This window comes from Lactuca sativa, chromosome 9 (genome assembly GCF_002870075.4).
Source record: "Lactuca sativa cultivar Salinas chromosome 9, Lsat_Salinas_v11, whole genome shotgun sequence".
Lineage (NCBI taxonomy): Eukaryota > Viridiplantae > Streptophyta > Magnoliopsida > Asterales > Asteraceae > Lactuca > Lactuca sativa.
Window position 1 is genome coordinate 68,607,487 of NC_056631.2, and position 18,885 is coordinate 68,626,371.

The following is an 18,885-nucleotide window of genomic DNA, read 5'->3' on the forward strand; positions in this document are numbered from 1 at the left end:
AAACATATGGGAAGCCAAATACTTCAGTTGGCCTAATAGACTAAAACACGCCTAAACGCTTCTAAAGAATTATATTAAAGACAAAATTGTAAAAATGGTCTTTATGGTTTGTTGAAACTTGTCATCTTGGATTAAAAAAATTTGGGCTAGTGTTACAGGTCAAAAGCTTTAGTTTTGTAGCGAGTTTGGTTTAATTTGTTTTGATTTTTTTTTTAAAATGATAAATATGTCCTTTGTATTTTCATTTTCTATTTTCTATATAACAATAAACTATAAAAACGAAAATAACAAAATTTGTGTCTCGTCCAAATACCCCCCCCCCCCATTCTCTCTCTCTCTCTCTCTCTCTCTCTCTCTCTCTCTCTCTCTCTCCATAAAACCTATTTCCCTCGTTTTGATTTTCAGAAAAAGAAAATGTCACCACAACCAGTTAACACCAACTCTGCCACTGGTCACGTCACCACCACTATCTGATGAAGATTTAAACTAGAGTCACAGACACACACAATCTCTCTCTCTCTCTCTCTCTCCCTTATTCACATACATATATACAAAGTTGAACAAGATATGATGCAGGGAATATATGAAGATGAAGACTTGGACTAGATTCAACACAAACACAAACACACACACAAACATCAAATTATTTTTCCATAGTTAATCTATTTCATTAAGATTTGACACAAAACCTAGAAATCAAGTCAAACAAATATCATATAAAACATAACCCTAAATTTTTCATAGTTAATCTTGTGTTCATTTCATAGCTAATACACAAAAGGCAGAAAGAAATCAGGGGAAAGAAATATCAGAAATATGCAATGGTTGAACAACAAATCTTGGTTATTCTTAAGTAAGAGCTAACACACAAACTTAGATTTAACAAGGTCTTCATAAATCGACACACGCGAACTGATGCATACCTCCATAAATCGATATCTTTCCTTCAAATATTGTTTCGTCTTCAGATATCGACTGTGGAGACAAATTTTGATTAGTGTTACAGACATATCTATGTATATGATGAGGTGGATAGGAATATACATATACTATAGAAATTGACCCTTGCGCAATCATTGGAATCGTCAGAGTTGCTAAAGCTATTCTCATTTCCATATGTCAGATTCGCCAGAGTCACTGCAGCCCTTCCCGATTCGTTTTCTTCGATGGCGAAAATCCTAGAGTTGCAGCGATGTTCGTTCGTCTTCTCCAGTTGTCATTTTGAAATCAAGTAGGACTTTGTGTGTGTTTGATGAAGACGTGAAGAAGTTTCTTTTGAATATGTTTTTTTTCTGATAGGTTAGCATTTTTTTATTTTATTTTTCATTTAAAAAATAAATGAAATAAATAAAACTAAACAAAGGGCTAAATTGTCATTTTTAATTCATTTCAAATTTAGCAATGACCAAAATCCCAATAAAACTTCTATTTTGAACCGATGGTGTCCGCCTAAATTTTTTTTGTACCAGGATGACAATTTTCAGTTAAACACAATAACCATTTTTGCAATTTTGTCTTTATTAAATTATGTACATAAATATTCATTTGCATCTTAAATGAAATGTAAGATAACTAAAGCAATAGCTAATTTTATAATCACAACCCGACAATAAATGGAATTTCGGTAGCCCGCAACCAACCTCGACCTGATATAAGATTTTCTACATTAAATTGTGACGTGTCGCTTTGGGTCTTTATGTCATGGTATCCAGGCCAGTCGACTCTCTTTTCTGTAGTTGCATCGGGCCCAAAGCACGCATATTCACCAAAATACAATGTCTTAAATGCAAAATCAGTATTCCCCCATGGTGACCATCCTTGTGGATTGACATGTGTATCGATAAATGTTTTCATGTAAAAAATCCTAGAATATTCTTGCCAAGGGCCCAAGAATGTTTGGACCGACCCTACCAAAGGCTTCAAGTCAGATGTTGCCATAACACGAGAATTATGAATTGATATTCCCATGTTTTGGAACGGATCACCACGACCTTGAGCTGTTATCATATTTGCTTGTCCATTCAAAGGTTTTCTTGCTAAAATCATGCAGTTTTGAAACACAACTGCTGCATTTCCAAATATGAAATTGATTGTGCCATAAACATAGCAAAGTTTGTAGAATTGCCGTTGAGCTAGGACAAATAAAGTGTCGTGATAACCTTCAAAGCTACAAGCATAGAAGACAGAAAGATCCGATGCCGACCGGAATGCAACTGCTTGGGCCTTTTCTGGGCCTGCGGTATTCCGGAATGTTATTCCACGAGCAATAAATCCTGTACCATCCACACCTTAATTGAATTTGATCATAACAAACAATTCAGTATTTAACTTAACTAAACTCAATAAAACTTCAAAAAAAAAGGCCCTAATTTTTTACCTACGGTTGCGGAGCTATAAGTTGTGAAACTTCCGGCGACACTCCGATCACCGGTAATTATGGTGTACCCAGTGGCGGAGTCAATGCATTACTAGTGGGGTGCATGGACCCCACTTAAATTTGGGTCCCACTAGTTATATACATAAAAAAAATCAAGTGCATTGTCCCCACTAAAAATTCATCACCCACTTACCTCCCATTTGAATACTCAAAAGCTTAGCAACTTATTTTGTTGTTTAATGTAACGCCTGTGTTCCGGGCTTGCCATTTGTAGCAATGTAATAGTCTAGGTTGACCTTTGTAACCCATTTTGAAGTAATAAGATTGTATTATTTGAGTATTTTGTGTTTTGTGCTTAATTGCTTAATTATGTGGTTTGATTAATTAAGAAAAAAAATAAGCGTCAAAATTTAAGTGTAAAATAAACTTAATATATTTGATTAATGTTGTAGTAATTGAAACGAGGTTTCCGAATATATATAGAACGCCCAAATCTGACTTCGTATGAGGAAGTTATGATTTATCGAAGTTCCGGCTTAGCGATATACAGCCTGTTTTACTCGATTTGAGATCGAGCGGTTGTTAGCCGAAGCAATCTAAATGAGAATCGAAGATCTCATTGTTGGTATTGAAACGATAAAAAGTTAGGCGAGAACGGACGTCAAACGAAGAAGTTATGAATTTATAACGAAAGTTTCTGTCCCGGCCTATTAAAAATAAATAATAAAAATAAAGTCAAAATTTGCCGACGGAGTCTAAACGAAAGTCGTAGAGCGTGGTCTCACCTTCGCGTGGATATAAAGAACGTCGAAAACGGAATTCGTATGAAGAAGTTATGAATTTCCGAAGTTTATTAATCATTTTATATTTATTTTTAATTCAAAATCGGAAGCATTATCCGAAGCCGAGTCACCGGTGTGATCCGGAGTACGCCCCGTGTACGAGGTTACGCTACCGCGTACTCAGCATAGTGTCGACACTTCGGATGACGCATGCAATGACGATTTCGGACGCGTACGCGCTGCGTACGCCTGTACGCCCCGCGTACTCCGAGGCTCCAGCCTCTATATAAAGGATCCGAAGACAGCCTTCTTTGTTGTTCAATTTCTTCTCTTCTCTCTAGTCTTTAGCATCGTTTTTCGTGCCGAAGCTACCCCGAAGCCCCGGTATCATACTCTAGCCCCGAGGCAAGTCCCGAGATCCCGAAGATCCCGAAAAGTGCGGTTCCCGAGTCGAAGCTCTGCCCGCGAGAAGTTCGATTTTCGAAGAGATCTTCCAGATCTGCTGTGGATTACTACTTCTATAAGCCGTAGTGCTGTCCGATCATCTTCTGATCAAGTGAGTGTGTAGTTATTTCTTCTAATACAATAATACGAAGTATTTTATATAAAAATACGTGCTATGTGTATATATTTGGTTGTGTTATGTGTGAATGAGTATTCACTCTCTTCTATCTTATAGATCTGCTTATTTCTTTATGAGATACGTGTTATGTGTGTGTGTGCCTCATCTGTTATGTGATATATGTGTTGATTAAAGCATGCTATACAGGTTTTCTTTAAACTATGTATACAAATGTATATTTTTATCTACTAATATGTTGGGTAGAACATGGGTAGACAGTTGGTGTGTAATAAACAGATGAGAGGCCTCGTTGTTGTTTGATTGAGTCATCTAGCGGAGTTTAGATGACGACCACTGGCTATTCTAGACAGTCTTGTGGAAACATTAGCAGGTTCGCCACCTGTAGGTGTTAATGAACTTGGGTGTTCATTCGCTGTACTCCATCCCCCTCATGGTTGCCTTATTTGACTTATATTGCTGAGGTACCCCCGAAGCATGTGTTGTCGCCCCGATGAAATATTCTTAGACTAGGTCCCTTATGTTAGTTGTTTTAGGGACATTAAAGTGAGAATAACGGGAATGGGTAATTGGGTTATTGTTGGTTGGTGAAAATTAAATATGGTATTTATTGTGGGTTGGAAACCCTATATGCTCACCAGGCTCCCAAGCCTGACCCACTCAGTTTTAAATTGTATTACAGGTAGTGGCGGAAGGGCATGAGATGGATGAACCATCAAGTTGTTTTGTTTACAAGTCTGCATATGTTTATATTTGTTATATGACTTGTATTGTATTCGTTTATGCTTATTGGTCTGTATCGGAACATGACACCCCGAGTTTTGATTATAATGAAAATACATTTCTTTTATGAAATGCTTCGGTAAACAATGTTTTATCATGTTTTGTTTTTGGGAACAAATTCCGCAACTCTTTCAAATCAAAAGGATTTACTCTGAAAATATTTAAAAGCATAAATGAAAATCGGTCTTTTCTGGCCGAGATTTTGGGGATGTCACAGTTGGTATCAGAGCCTTAGTTTAAGCGAACTAGGAATTTGTTGGATTTCTAGACTTAAACTTAGAATGCTAAGTGAAGTTTTGAGATGCGTGTCTGTTATGTTTTAGACACGAGCACTAGTTTATTTTAGGAAAGTTGCCTAAAATGCTTTATGTGCTAAATGTTATATGTTGCCATATATGATATTATTTGTTCGGATCTATGGTCTGTTGCCGACCGGATCTAGAAACCTTATGTGTGTAGGATTCTAAGCGTACGTCTACGATATTAGAACTAGCAGGTAAACGTTTCGGAGTGATAAGGATTATTTGATTATCTACCATGATTGAGGATCTAATTTCACCTTATTCGGTGTGTAGATCAAAATGGTGAGAACAAGAAGTGGAGTTGGAAATGCTGACGAAAACAGGAATCAACCACCAGTGATTGAGCCAATACCTGTCGTAGCAGCAGCACCTGAGCCAATAACCATGGCTGGTGTGCAATTGATGATTCAGACGATGTTGGATCGTCAGATGGATGAAACTAGACGGTTGCTTCAACAAAATCGTGAAGAACTGTCGATTCGTGTGGAAGAGCCTGAACTGAATGAAGGGCACTCGGAAGGTGGAAACTTCAGTGGGTCTGTTGGACCAGCCAACCCACCGATAGTTAGGCAAGATAACCATGAAGGAAGGAATGATGGAATGGGATGCAAGTACAAGGACTTTTTGACTTGTAAACCATCGACCTTCAATGGAAAGGAGGATCCGATTGGGGTTATGGATTGGATCTCCGAAATGGAGCTAGCCTTCATGACGTGTGGCTGCAGAGGTAAGTTGCAAGCTATCTATGCCGTGCGACAATTCCGAGGTGGAGCCGTTCGTTGGTGGAACACTCTAGGGAAGACCTTAAGCCCTAATGAGCCACTGCAATTGTCATGGGCAGAGTTCTTGGTGCAGTTCAAGCGCAAGTTCTGCTCGGCTCAAAATCTGTTGGAGTTGGAGAATAAGTTTTTGACATTAACGAAGGGTAGCATGTCAGTGGATGAGTACACCAATAACTTCACCGATAAGATGGAGTTTGCCTTGCGTATCGTTCCAGACGAGCTGACAAAGGTGGATCGGTATGCGAAGGGACTTCCATGGGAGTACGAGGTGCCGGTACGTCAGGCACTTAGTCTAGAGGCAGCTATCTGGGCTGCCAAGTCTGTGGAGAACATGATAAAGGGAAGAACCACCGACAAGGTTGAGGTTGGTGAGAAAAGAAAGTTTGAGGGAACATCTGGTTCCGGTAAAGGAAGCAAATTTTCGAAATCTGATTCGAAAAAGTTTGGAGGAAAAGGAGGCGAAGCGAAGTGGTGTGATAAGTGTAGGAAAAAGCACTTTGGGAAATGTAGCGAGGATGTGACCTGCTACAAGTGTGGAAAGGTTGGACATTTTGCCAATGAATGTCCAAACAACAAAAGGATGTGTTTTGGGTGTAATGAAGAGGGGCACATTTTGAAAGACTGTCCGAAGAAGAAGGAGGCAGCAAAGCCCAACATTCCACCAAAGCCGAAGGCGAGGGCCTTCCAGATGACACTTGAGGCTGCGAAAGATGAAGCTGATGTCGCTTCAGGTACCTTTCTCGTAAACGAATTACCTGCTCATATATTGTTTGATTCTGGAGCCAACTACTCCTTTATTTCGCATGAGTTTGGTAGAAAGCTAGCTTTGCCTATTGATAGACTAGATGATACTTTATTAGTCGAAGTAGCTAGTGGCAAGTTTGTACCTGTTAGTCATCGTATGAAAAGCATCTTAATTGATCTGAATGGGAATAAGTTTCACGAGGCGTTATTGCCTATCGAACTTAATGGTTTCGACATCGTCTTGGGAATGGATTGGCTTAGCGCCAATGATGCCGAAATTTTATGCAAGAAAAAGATAGTTAAAGTAAACCCGCCTGGAAAAGATTCGTTTATGGTGTATGGGGACAAACGCAGAGTGAATTCTGGAATCATTTCTCTAATGAAAGCCAGGAAGTGTTTGACCAAGGGATGTACATCATATTTAGCATTTGTGATTGATGCTAAGAAGGAAAAGAAGGTGATGCAGAGCATTCCAGTGGTGTGTGATTTTCCGAAAGTGTTCCCCGAGGATCTTCCTGGATTACCACCTGATAGACAAGTGGAGTTCAGAATAGACTTGCTACCAAGAACCACGCCAATAGCAAAAGCACCTTATCGATTAGCACCGACGGAGATGAAGGAGCTGATGATGCAACTTCAGGAGTTGTTGGACAAAGGTTTCATTAGACCTAGTTCATCGCCCTGGGGAGCTCCGGTGTTATTTGTAAAGAAGAAAGATGGAAGTATGAGAATGTGCATCGATTACAGAGAGCTGAACAAGGCAACAATAAAGAATAGATATCCGTTGCCGAGGATTGATGACCTGTTTGACCAATTGCAAGGTTCGAGCTATTTCTCGAAGATCGATCTTAGGTCAGGATATCATCAGCTGAAAGTAAGAGAGCAAGATATCGAGAAGACTGCATTCAGAACTAGATATGGACACTATGAGTTCTTGGTTATGTCGTTTGGACTAACCAATGCTCCAGCAGCGTTCATGGATTTGATGAATAGGGTTTGTAATCCTTTCCTTGATAAATCCATGATAGTGTTCATAGACGTCATTCTGATCTACTCGAAAAGCCAGGAGGAGCATGGCAGACACTTACGAGAAGTGTTAGAAGTTTTGAAGAAGGAGAAGCTTTATGCGAAGTTCTCCAAATGTGATTTTTGGATTCGTGAGGTCCAATTCTTGGGTCACGTGGTCAACCAAGAAGGGATAATGGTTGATCCAGCGAAGATCGAAGCTGTGATGAAGTGGGAACAACCGAAAAGTCCCACGGAGATTCGAAGCTTTTTAGGATTAGCCGGATATTACCGAAGGTTTATCCAAGGTTTTTCTTCGATTGCTACTCCATTAACAGCTTTGACCCACAAAGGAGCAACTTATGCTTGGAGTGAGAAGCATAAAGAAGCATTCGAGAAGTTAAAGAAGAAGCTATGCGAGGCACCGATACTTTCTCTACCCGATGGAGTTGAAGACTTCGCTGTTTATAGCGACGCGTCTGGTGTTGGATTGGGTTGTGTTTTGACCCAAAGAGAAAAGGTGATAGCATATGCGTCTCGACAGTTGAAAGAGCATGAAAAGAATTACCCGACTCATGATTTGGTGTTGGCAGCGGTAGTTTTCGCTCTAAAAATATGGAGGCATTACCTCTATGGCACGAAGTGCAAACTTTTCACTGATCATAAGAGTCTCCAATACCTCTTTAATCAGAAAGAATTGAATATGAGGCAACGACGCTGGCTAGAATTACTTAAAGACTACGACTGCGAGATACTTTACCACCCCGGTAAAGCTAATGTTGTTGCTGATGCCCTCAGTCGGAAGGTCAATCTTGAAAGGAAAAGGCCAAGAGCATTGAGAATTGAAGTTGTCTCGACCATTGTGGAAAGTATAAAGAAAGCTCAAGAGGAAGCTTCTGAGAAAAATGACCGAAAGGAGGAACGTTTGGGTAAAACGTTGGTGTTTGGTACTAACGGTCATGGACTGAAGGTATTCCAAGATCGTATTTGGGTACCTAAGTCAGGAGGAATTAGGGATCTTCTGATGGAAGAAGCTCACAAAACCATGTACTCAATTCATCCGGGTAGCACTAAAATGTATAGGGACCTAAGACCCTACTACTGGTGGCCGACGATGAAGCTTGATGTTGCAAAGTATGTGGCCGAGTGTGTGACTTGTGCGAGAGTCAAGACACAACATCAGAAACCGTACGGGAGTTTAGAACCTTTGCCTGTGCCTATGGGTAAGTGGGAAGACATTGCTATGGATTTTGTCACTAAACTGCCCAGAACAAAGAATGGTCACGACATGATTTGGGTGGTCGTTGATCGATTCACTAAGAGTGCGCATTTCATAGCGGCCAGGGAGAAATGGTCTATGGAAAAGCTTGCGAATTCTTACGTGAAGGAAATTGTGAGGCTTCACGGTGTTCCGTTAACGATTGTATCGGATCGTGATAGCCGTTTCACCTCAAGGTTTTGGAAAAGTCTACAAGAGGAAATGGGTACCAAGTTATGTTTAAGCACAGCTTACCATCCGCAGACTGATGGTCAGAGTGAAAGAACAATACAAACACTTGAAGATATGCTGAGAGCATGTACCTTGGAATTCCTAGGTAATTGGGATGAACATTTACCGTTGGTAGAATTTTCCTATAATAATAGTTTTCACTCGAGCATTAAGATGGCACCGTACCAAGCTTTGTATGGACAGAAGTGTCGTACGTCGTCTTGTTGGCTTGAGGCTGGGGAAAAGCAGTTTATGGGACCGGAGATGGTTCATCAAACTGCTGAAAAGTTAAAAATAATTAGGGAAAGAATGTTAGCAGCTCAGGATCGTCAAAAGAGCTATGCTGACAAGAAGCGAAGACCGATGACTTTTGAGATTGGAGATTCGGTTTTGCTTAAAGTCTCGTCGTGGAAGGGACTTATAAGATTTGGTAAAAGGGGAAAGTTGAGTCCAAGGTTTATTGGACCGTTTAAAGTCCTTCAGAGGATTGGGAATCAAGCTTACAAGCTCGAATTACCCGAAGAACTGAATGGAATTCACAACACCTTTCATGTGTGTTATTTGAGGAAGTTCACAGGAGAAGTTCCCGATATAATTCCAATTTCTGAATTGAGAATTGATGAGAACAAAAGGTTGATTGAAGAACCAGAGGCAATTGTTGACCGAAAGACTAAGAAGTTGCGACGCAAAATGGTTGGGTTAGTGCTTGTCCGATGGAAACACACGAATGGGCCGAATCTCACCTGGGAGACGGAGAGTGACATGTTGAGTCGCTATCCGCATTTGCTTGTTGATGTGTGATTCCGGGGACGGAATCATTCTAAGGTGGAGAGAATTGTAACGCCTGTGTTCCGGGCTTGCCATTTGTAGCAATGTAATAGTCTAGGTTGACCTTTGTAACCCATTTTGAAGTAATAAGATTGTATTATTTGAGTATTTTGTGTTTTGTGCTTAATTGCTTAATTATGTGGTTTGATTAATTAAGAATAAAAATAAGCGTCAAAATTTAAGTGTAAAATAAACTTAATATATTTGATTAATGTTGTAGTAATTGAAACGAGGTTTCCGAATATATATAGAACGCCCAAATCTGACTTCGTATGAGGAAGTTATGATTTATCGAAGTTCCGGCTTAGCGATATACAGCCTGTTTTACTCGATTTGAGATCGAGCGGTTTTTAGCCGAAGCAATCTAAATGAGAATCGAAGATCTCATTGTTGGTATTGAAACGATAAAAAGTTAGGCGAGAACGGACGTCAAACGAAGAAGTTATGAATTTATAATGAAAGTTTCTGTCCCGGCCTATTAAAAATAAATAATAAAAATAAAGTCAAAATTTGCCGACGGAGTCTAAACGAAAGTCGTAGAGCGTGGTCTCACCTTCGCGTGGATATAAAGAACGTCGAAAACGGAGTTCGTATGAAGAAGTTATGAATTTCCGAAGTTTATTAATCATTTTATATTTATTTTTAATTCAAAATCGGAAGCATTATCCGAAGCCGAGTCACCGGTGTGATCCGGAGTACGCCCCGTGTACGAGGTTACGCTACCGCGTACTCAGCATAGTGTCGACACTTCGGATGACGCATGCAATGACGATTTCGGACGCGTACGCGCTGCGTACGCCTGTACGCCCCGCGTACTCCGAGGCTCCAGCCTCTATATAAAGGATCCGAAGACAGCCTTCTTTGTTGTTCAATTTCTTCTCTTCTCTCTAGTCTTTAGCATCGTTTTTCGTGCCGAAGCTACCCCGAAGCCCCGGTATCATACTCTAGCCCCGAGGCAAGTCCCGAGATCCCGAAGATCCCGAAAAGTGCGGTTCCCGAGTCGAAGCTCTGCCCGCGAGAAGTTCGATTTTCGAAGAGATCTTCCAGATCTGCTGTGGATTACTATTTCTATAAGCCGTAGTGCTGTCCGATCATCTTCTGATCAAGTGAGTGTGTAGTTATTTCTTCTAATACAATAATACGAAGTATTTTATATAAAAATACGTGCTATGTGTATATATTTGGTTGTGTTATGTGTGAATGAGTATTCACTCTCTTCTATCTTATAGATCTGCTTATTTCTTTATGAGATACGTGTTATGTGTGTGTGTGCCTCATCTGTTATGTGATATATGTGTTGATTAAAGCATGCTATACAGGTTTTCTTTAAACTATGTATACAAATGTATATTTTTATCTACTAATATGTTGGGTAGAACATGGGTAGACAGTTGGTGTGTAATAAACAGATGAGAGGCCTCGTTGTTGTTTGATTGAGTCATCTAGCGGAGTTTAGATGACGACCACTGGCTATTCTAGACAGTCTTGTGGAAACATTAGCAGGTTCGCCACCTGTAGGTGTTAATGAACTTGGGTGTTCATTCGCTGTACTCCATCCCCCTCATGGTTGCCTTATTTGACTTATATTGCTGAGGTACCCCCGAAGCATGTGTTGTCGCCCCGATGAAATATTCTTAGACTAGGTCCCTTATGTTAGTTGTTTTAGGGACATTAAAGTGAGAATAACGGGAATGGGTAATTGGGTTATTGTTGGTTGGTGAAAATTAAATATGGTATTTATTGTGGGTTGGAAACCCTATATGCTCACCAGGCTCCCAAGCCTGACCCACTCAGTTTTAAATTGTATTACAGGTAGTGGCGGAAGGGCATGAGATGGATGAACCATCAAGTTGTTTTGTTTACAAGTCTGCATATGTTTATATTTGTTATATGACTTGTAATGTATTCGTTTATGCTTATTGGTCTGTATCGGAACATGACACCCCGAGTTTTGATTATAATGAAAATACATTTCTTTTATGAAATGCTTCGGTAAACAATGTTTTATCATGTTTTGTTTTTGGGAACAAATTCCGCAACTCTTTCAAATCAAAAGGATTTACTCTGAAAATATTTAAAAGCATAAATGAAAATCGGTCTTTTCTGGCCGAGATTTTGGGGATGTCACATTTAATATTCACCAATATTGTCCCTCTTCTTTCATCTTCCTTAAACACAGTCGCTCATTTACCATGCTTCTTCTTTCGTTGCCAAAGATTGGATGGAATTAGATTGGTCAACAGACTGGGTCAACAGTCAATAGTCAATATACCGGTCAACGGTCAACAGGACACCCCACTTGGATTCTAGGCTGCATCCGCCACTGGGTGTACCTCAATCCATCGCCAAGAAACATGATGTTTTTCAGATCATTTCCAATATCAATATTCTCCTTATAAACACCTCGTTTTATGTAGATGATATATCTCCCATCTCCACGTTTAATACTTGTTGCATGATCGAGTGCCGATTGAATTGTTCGGAACTTGCTTCCTTTCGCCTGAGACACCGTGACATTCGCCCAAGAGTAGATTGACCCCGTTTGTAGCAGTTTCCGATCTTTACTTGTAACCCATGTCGGAAAGTCCTCCACTTTTTCAGAAGCCTGTGTTTGCTTCAGGAAGTACTGATTTATAGCCAAACTATTGCTTATCATCTTCGTCAAGTTACTGGTTTTGATAGGAGCTACAAAGTTTGTCAAATTCAGTTCGCCGGAACCAGAAAAACAAATCTGTACTTTGTGGCGGTTGAGAGTTGTTTCCGCCGAGAGAATGCTTGCAATGCTCCGGGTGAAGAGTCGTCCCACACCACTAGTTGATGTCATTTTCACTACCTTGTGACTCCTTGCCCACCTGAGTTATCATGAAGAATTAATAAACAAAGTAACACGATTAATAAGGACAATAATATCGACAGTAAAAGCTTAATCCGGCCCATTATACGATAAACTTGATTCCCTGGTGATCTTTTTTTCTTTTCTTTTTTGAAAATGATGTTATAGGGTTTAGGAATGTCAAAAAATCTCGTGGGGGTCCGTCCCATTTGGGGGGATTTTTAAAAAAAAAATTGGGGACGGGGAAGGGGGCGGGGGCAAGGTTAACCCTCGTTTTAATTTCGGGGGCGGGGGCGGGGGTAGGCAATCCCGTCCCGAAATCCCCATGGGTACCCCGTTAATAAATTACACATATATTTGTATATATTAATTATAAATATAATAAACTATATCATGATTTTGAGCTTCCAAAATTCATCAAAAAAACATGTTTTTAAGCTGTTAGTATAATTTTTTAAAATGCCATAACTTTTTAATTTTTAACATATAAAATTTTGCTATAAATAATTATTTGTTACCTAAAAATAGCTTATTTTAGCCTAAATAACAACTTCTTTTAGCCCAAAAAAAAGTAGTCCAAAATCAATCGGTGGCGGGGGAACGGGGGCGGGGGCGGGGGTAATAAAGGGGATTTGGGGGCCGGGGAGGGGGCCAGGGCGGGGAGACGGGGAAATTTCGCGGGCGGGGGCAGAAGATGCACTCTCCGCCCCGTTTGCCCCCGTTGACATCCCTAATAGGGTTTACTTTTTATGGTAATATATACATGAATATTAATTGTAATGCAAGTTTGGTGAAGTTGACATTTCAAAGTAACGTTAAGAATGGTATTTACTTGATCATAGTTATACGTAACCAGCTGCATATAATAACATAATTTATATTGTTGTAGGGAGATGATTTATACACAACAATTATTTTCCATACATAGCAATTGATGCTTTAAAATGTTGTACTGTATAATTCTATAATGCATAAATTGTTGTGTATGGCAAAAAACTGTTGTGTACGAATCACTAGCTCAAAATTCTCCAAAAACTTTTCTTTAATATATAATATTTTTAAAATGATTTTATACATAAATTAATTAGAAATATTAACTTTTTCTGGAAAAGTTTGATGCTGTCTATTTTAAATTGTTCAATAAAACGTAATATATAGCAAAGTTCTAAAAAGCTCGTTATGGCTCTGCCATGGCGCGCCATGACTCCAAGACTTGTATGTGCCGCCAAGCTGTACCAAAACGCCGTCTTGACTCATATATGTATATAAAAATGAATGATAGTTTAAAATACATATAAAAATATGAATTACATACAAAATTGCCGCCTTAAGTCACGTCTTACAAACGATATGACTCGCCGAGGTTCAAAAAAACTTGAGGCTTGACATTGTCATCAAATCACGTCTTACGTTATTAGAAACTTGATATATAATCAAAGAGATAATATGTAAATTTTCCGAGTGTTTTGTGCTAGAACTTTCCCTGAAACAATCGTTTGTTGCTTTTCCGCCTTTATCAGGATATCAAAGAAAGTAGAATTAGGGTAGTCTGTTTGGTAGGATCTTTAAGATATCTGAAATTTTTATAGTCTAAATTTTTAAAATTATTGGTTGAAATCTTTTAGTTGCTACGTTGAATTATAAAAATGATCATTTAATATTTTTATATTATTTTTATAGATTTCAAAAATTTTGTTTATAAAATAACATAATCAATTTCTTAAATAATTATAAAAAACATAAACACCATATAAAATCAAAATTAAACACAAATCCAAATCAAAGAGCTCCAACTTCAATATACACTACAAGAAAAAAAGAAATTAGCAGCGACAAAAGTCGCCAGTAAAGTTAGAATTGTTGCCGGTAAAAGTCAGAATTGTTTCTGGTAAAGGCAATAGCGGCAATACGTTGCCGCTAAAACGTCGTCGGTACCGTTATGTAATTATTACTCAAAATGTCATCGGTAAAGATATTTGTCGTCGATAATACTCATATTGCCTGTAATACCCTTTTGTCGCCACTAATAGTGTTACCAGTAATATTATTTTTCATTTTTAAATTTTTTTTTATTAAAATCAACACTTTCAGGTACATAAAAATCGATGCGTAACAACACTAAATGCAAATATATATATATATATATATATATATATATATATATATATATATATATATATATATATATATATATATATATATATATATATATATATCATAACGTCATCCAATTAGCTCACGAGCTCTAGAAATCATATAATTAATGGTCTCGCACCCCGAAATACTAACGAACTCTTTGATATCATTCTGCAGTATATTATGCTACCTCACCTTCTTCATTTCCTCATTGTTGCATATTGTGGTACCAGATAAGTTCTCTCCTGAAACTTGGCAGTGATCTCTTCCACAGTCTCAATAGTCTGGCGGAGATCCAGAAACTCTCACGCCAACTGTTGCGCCTTAATCGCCTAGGCAAACTCTGCCCAGAATCCTGTCGAAAAGTCATGTCATGACATAGCATTAACCACATCATCACCCAACTCACTACCAACCTCTTCCCATCAATCATGTGCCCGGTCTTTCAGGAGGCATGAAGCAAGTCGGACCTTGTCCCTCTCGGGACAACGGCTGCTACGCAAAACGTTGGCGACATCTACCAACCATCTGCTGCTAGCAATGGGGTCCCTATCTCCATGATAATATGGAGCTTCACAAGCTCTGAACTCCCAAAACGTTAATGTACGCGTCCTTATCATGGTCGCCATCTCATTGCAGAATGAGCTCAACTTCTCATCATGAATCTCCAAAATGCCCTCCTTGACCGCTTCTAAGATCACAGGAGTGTGGTAAATGATATCGTGCATAATCTCGGATGGAATGAACTCCCTCATCTGACCATCGAGTTGCCCGGCTCCAAAGTTTGAGCCTGATCCCTCGCCGGCACCAAAACTGCCATCAGGTCTACCACGTAGCGTCACCATACTCGAAAATGTACCATAACAATCATCCGAATTCTCATCATAAATCGAGGGATCACACACTACAAGTTCCCTGGTTTTATCTCAGCCCTCCTTGACTCGAGTACGAATCATCTGCTTTCAGTAGTATGGGCCCATACTACCTTCCACATGTTGGATATAGTGTCTAAGTCCATAACTATATTTGGTATGTACTTGACCGGACCCAGCATGGTCCATTTGGGTTGCATGACATTGCAACACTTAGGTAGACTATAATGAGAAAAAAAAAAGACACTTTGAGATTATTAATATATTATAAGTTCTATTATATTAATAATATTATTTAATTAGTTTTGATCAAGAATTAATTTGGAATTAATTTAGTGATCAAAAATAGACTAATTAAATGTATGGGGTTGATTGTGTAAATCATCCATTCTTATATAGTGGGCTAATGATCCATGGTTTATGGAATTGGGCTAAAACCCATATGGTGCTCCATGGATAGTCCATGGGCATAGTAAACACATGGACCATAGGAAATGAAAAGTCATGTCAATTAGGGTTTACATGGTGTAACCCTACTTGTGACACAACTATAAAAGGACCCCATGGTGGCTCATTTTCGACACTAAGATATAAGCAAGAGGGCTAGCCGAATTTTGTGCAAGTGTGTGTTTCTCTCAAGTTATTCTAAGTGTTGTAGTGTTGTGTGAAGCATTTGAGGCATCACATTTGGGGTGCTAGGCTCACAAAGTCATCAAGGAATTAAAGCAACAGGAAAGGTATGTTCTTCCACTAGTTTTATATTACATGTTCCCCATGCCATGCTAGTTAGGAAGTAAACCTTGGAAAAATCAAATGTGCATGTATATTAGAGAAAACATAGATCCAAGGTTTCTAGGGTTGCATGTACACTATCGGAGTATTAGAATGCTCAAAAAACCATTAGTGGTATCAGAGCTTAGGCTTGTTTTCTGTATACTTGATGCAAACTGCTTGAAAAATGAAAATCTACTCACTGTTCGTCTGGACTCGCCGAGTTCATGGGGGGACTCGACGAGTCCAAGGCAAAACTCATCCTACTCGTCAAGTAGGATCATGCACTCGACTAGTAGGCGCGCGTTGTGCAGTTTTTCGAGTTTTGTTGCTGGAAATGGGCTAGAATCATTACCCCAAACTGTTTTGGACTTATAAAATCTGTTTTTAATGTGATAATGATTATGTTGACCCATTTCAAATGGCTATTATCAAATTTCAAGTTTTATATGTGTTAATATGATTTCTTGAAATTGTTTAATATGAATGTTTGTCCTTATGAGTGTTAGAAGATTATATGAATTATTTGTAACTTACATGATTGGTTAATTCTTGATCTTAATGCTTAATGATGGTGTCCATAACTTGTCCTCAAGTTATGGATAACCAAAAGTCACTTCTTTAAAATTGTCATTAAAGAATAAGAGGTTACATAAAATGAAGAGTCTTCATTTTTATGAACCATTAAAACTCATAAGTTATGAATTAAAGAGTCTTGAAATAGTTTCAATACTTGCCCTCAAGTTTTGGAATTTGTAAAGTCTTACACTCTAATACTTTAATTCCAAATTGAACCTTATAATTTTAAAAGTTTAAAATTCAACCCTTATACTTCTATAATATTAAAAGTTTAATTATTATATTTATGTATAAGAATATGTCATTCTTACCATTAGTAGACCTCATTCACGATGTTGGTCTATAAGAGGGGTATAAGGTTACTGCCTATAAAATGGTAGTTTAATGGGTGTCCACTCTCACCCATCGCTTCATTGACTGGTGGAGGCTCGTTAGCTGAAAAGGTAGGATATGACCTTAATCCTCATTAAAAGTATAATGAAATTATAAAGTAACTATACCTTAAAAATTCCCAACCTTAGTTACTTTAGGAAAATGTGAAATAGGTGCTAACCCATGAGATTACACTTTGTACCTTACCAAGTCGTTAGTGGAGCATGTGTGGTTAACCGGCACACTAACAAGGGCTAGTAAGAGTGGTAAAGGGTAACTTGACCTTATTATAGATCGGTGGGGCGTGTGTGGTTAACCGACACATCGATTAGGTGATAAAGTTAAGGGTACCAAGTCAATTTGCATGGTTATTCACACCTTGTTTGTGATCCTCGGCATCCCGGTCACAAACTTGAGAGGGCACAATCGAGATTCAAACATGCCATTGAAAAGTTCAATGTATCTCAAAAGATCTAGGAGTTTCAAATCCAATAAAACCTAATAATAAAATATTTCGTTTTTATGATGGAAATTGGTAAATCGTCATTTACCTACCTTCAACTATTTTATAACTTGGATTACGGCATCCCTCTTCTAGTTATAAGTAAGTTGTAGGGTCCTAGCCTTAATATTTCATTTGGGTGACTTATTAAGGAATCTTTATCTAATAAAACTTGTATTTTCTTTCAGATTTCTTCCAACACTGCTACTGGCTCAAACCCTACAGGCTCCTTTTCCCTTATGAACTTGTGTGGGAAAGTCACTTTTGATGGATCCAACTTCAATGAATGGGTCAAAAACATCAGGATGATTACCCGCTATGAGGACAAGGGGTATGTACTCGATAAGGAGCTTAAGGTCATTAATGAAGCCACTGCTACTCCTGAAGAGTTTGCGGAGCTTACTGTACATGAGAAGGATGCTACCAAAGTATCCTGCATCATGTTGGCCACAATGACTCCCGAACTTCAAAAATCTTATGAAGATTTCTACCCCTATCAGATGCACCAGGATCTGATGGATAGGTACCAATAGAGCGCGCGTCAGGATAGGTATGAAATCATCTCCTCCATGATAACAGCCAGGATGAAGGATGGTGAACCCATCACCAGTCACTTGCAGAAAATGCAAAGGTTCATTGACCGGTTGCTAAAGCTCAATGTTGACTTCCCTGAGGACATGGCAATTGATATCATTCTTCATTCCTTACCTCCAGGTTATGATCAGTTTCGTATGACTTATCATATGAACAAGGAGGAAGCCACACTTAGCAAACTATAAGGACTGTTGAAAATGGCCTTAAGGGTAAAGTGGCTGTTACTTCTACTCCTACTCCTTCAACAACCCCAGTTCTGGCAATTGGGCTGGGAAAGGGGAAGAAGAGGAAAACCCTTTCGAAGGGTACCAAGGGAAAGTCCCTTGATGGCTCCTCTTCAAGTGGGACAAAGAAAGGTCCTATTACTCCTTCTTCAAACCCTAAGGAAGAATTATGCTTCTATTGCCAGGAAAAGGGGCACTGGAAGCGAAGCTGCCCCAAATACTTGCAAGATGTAAGGGATGGGAAAGCTAAACACATCCATGCAGGTATTTATACAATATTGTCTAATAACTCATCTAATGCTAATTCTTGGGTACTTGATACAGGTTGTG

At 38.9% G+C, this 18,885-nt stretch overlaps 1 protein-coding gene across 1 annotated transcript; it reads right to left on the reverse strand.

The window, feature by feature from the left end:
• Window positions 1-1,596: 1,596 nt before the first annotated feature.
• LOC111901799 (pectinesterase 2) lies at window positions 1,597-15,486 on the reverse strand. Its single transcript, XM_023897668.1, has 5 exons — window positions 15,112-15,486; window positions 14,872-14,996; window positions 12,007-12,524; window positions 2,378-2,446; window positions 1,597-2,288 (listed from the first exon to the last, which is right to left on the reverse strand). Exons 1-5 carry the CDS (start codon window positions 15,484-15,486, stop codon window positions 1,597-1,599), a joined length of 1,779 nt encoding a protein of 592 aa, XP_023753436.1.
• Window positions 15,487-18,885: the final 3,399 nt, after the last annotated feature.

What these genes read in the sequence shown, in the direction of transcription:
- LOC111901799 (XM_023897668.1), bottom strand. Translation starts at nt 15,486, where the DNA reads ATGGTGACGCTACGTGGTAGACCTGATGGCAGTTTTGGTGCCGGCGAG. An exon ending in GTTTCTTGGCGATGGATTGA is followed by an intron (nt 2,447 to 12,006) that starts GGTACACCCAGT and finishes ACTCCGCCACTG; the next exon opens with GGTACACCATAATTACCGGT. An exon ending in TTATAGCTCCGCAACCGTAG is followed by an intron (nt 2,289 to 2,377) that starts GTAAAAAATTAG and finishes AATTCAATTAAG; the next exon opens with GTGTGGATGGTACAGGATTT.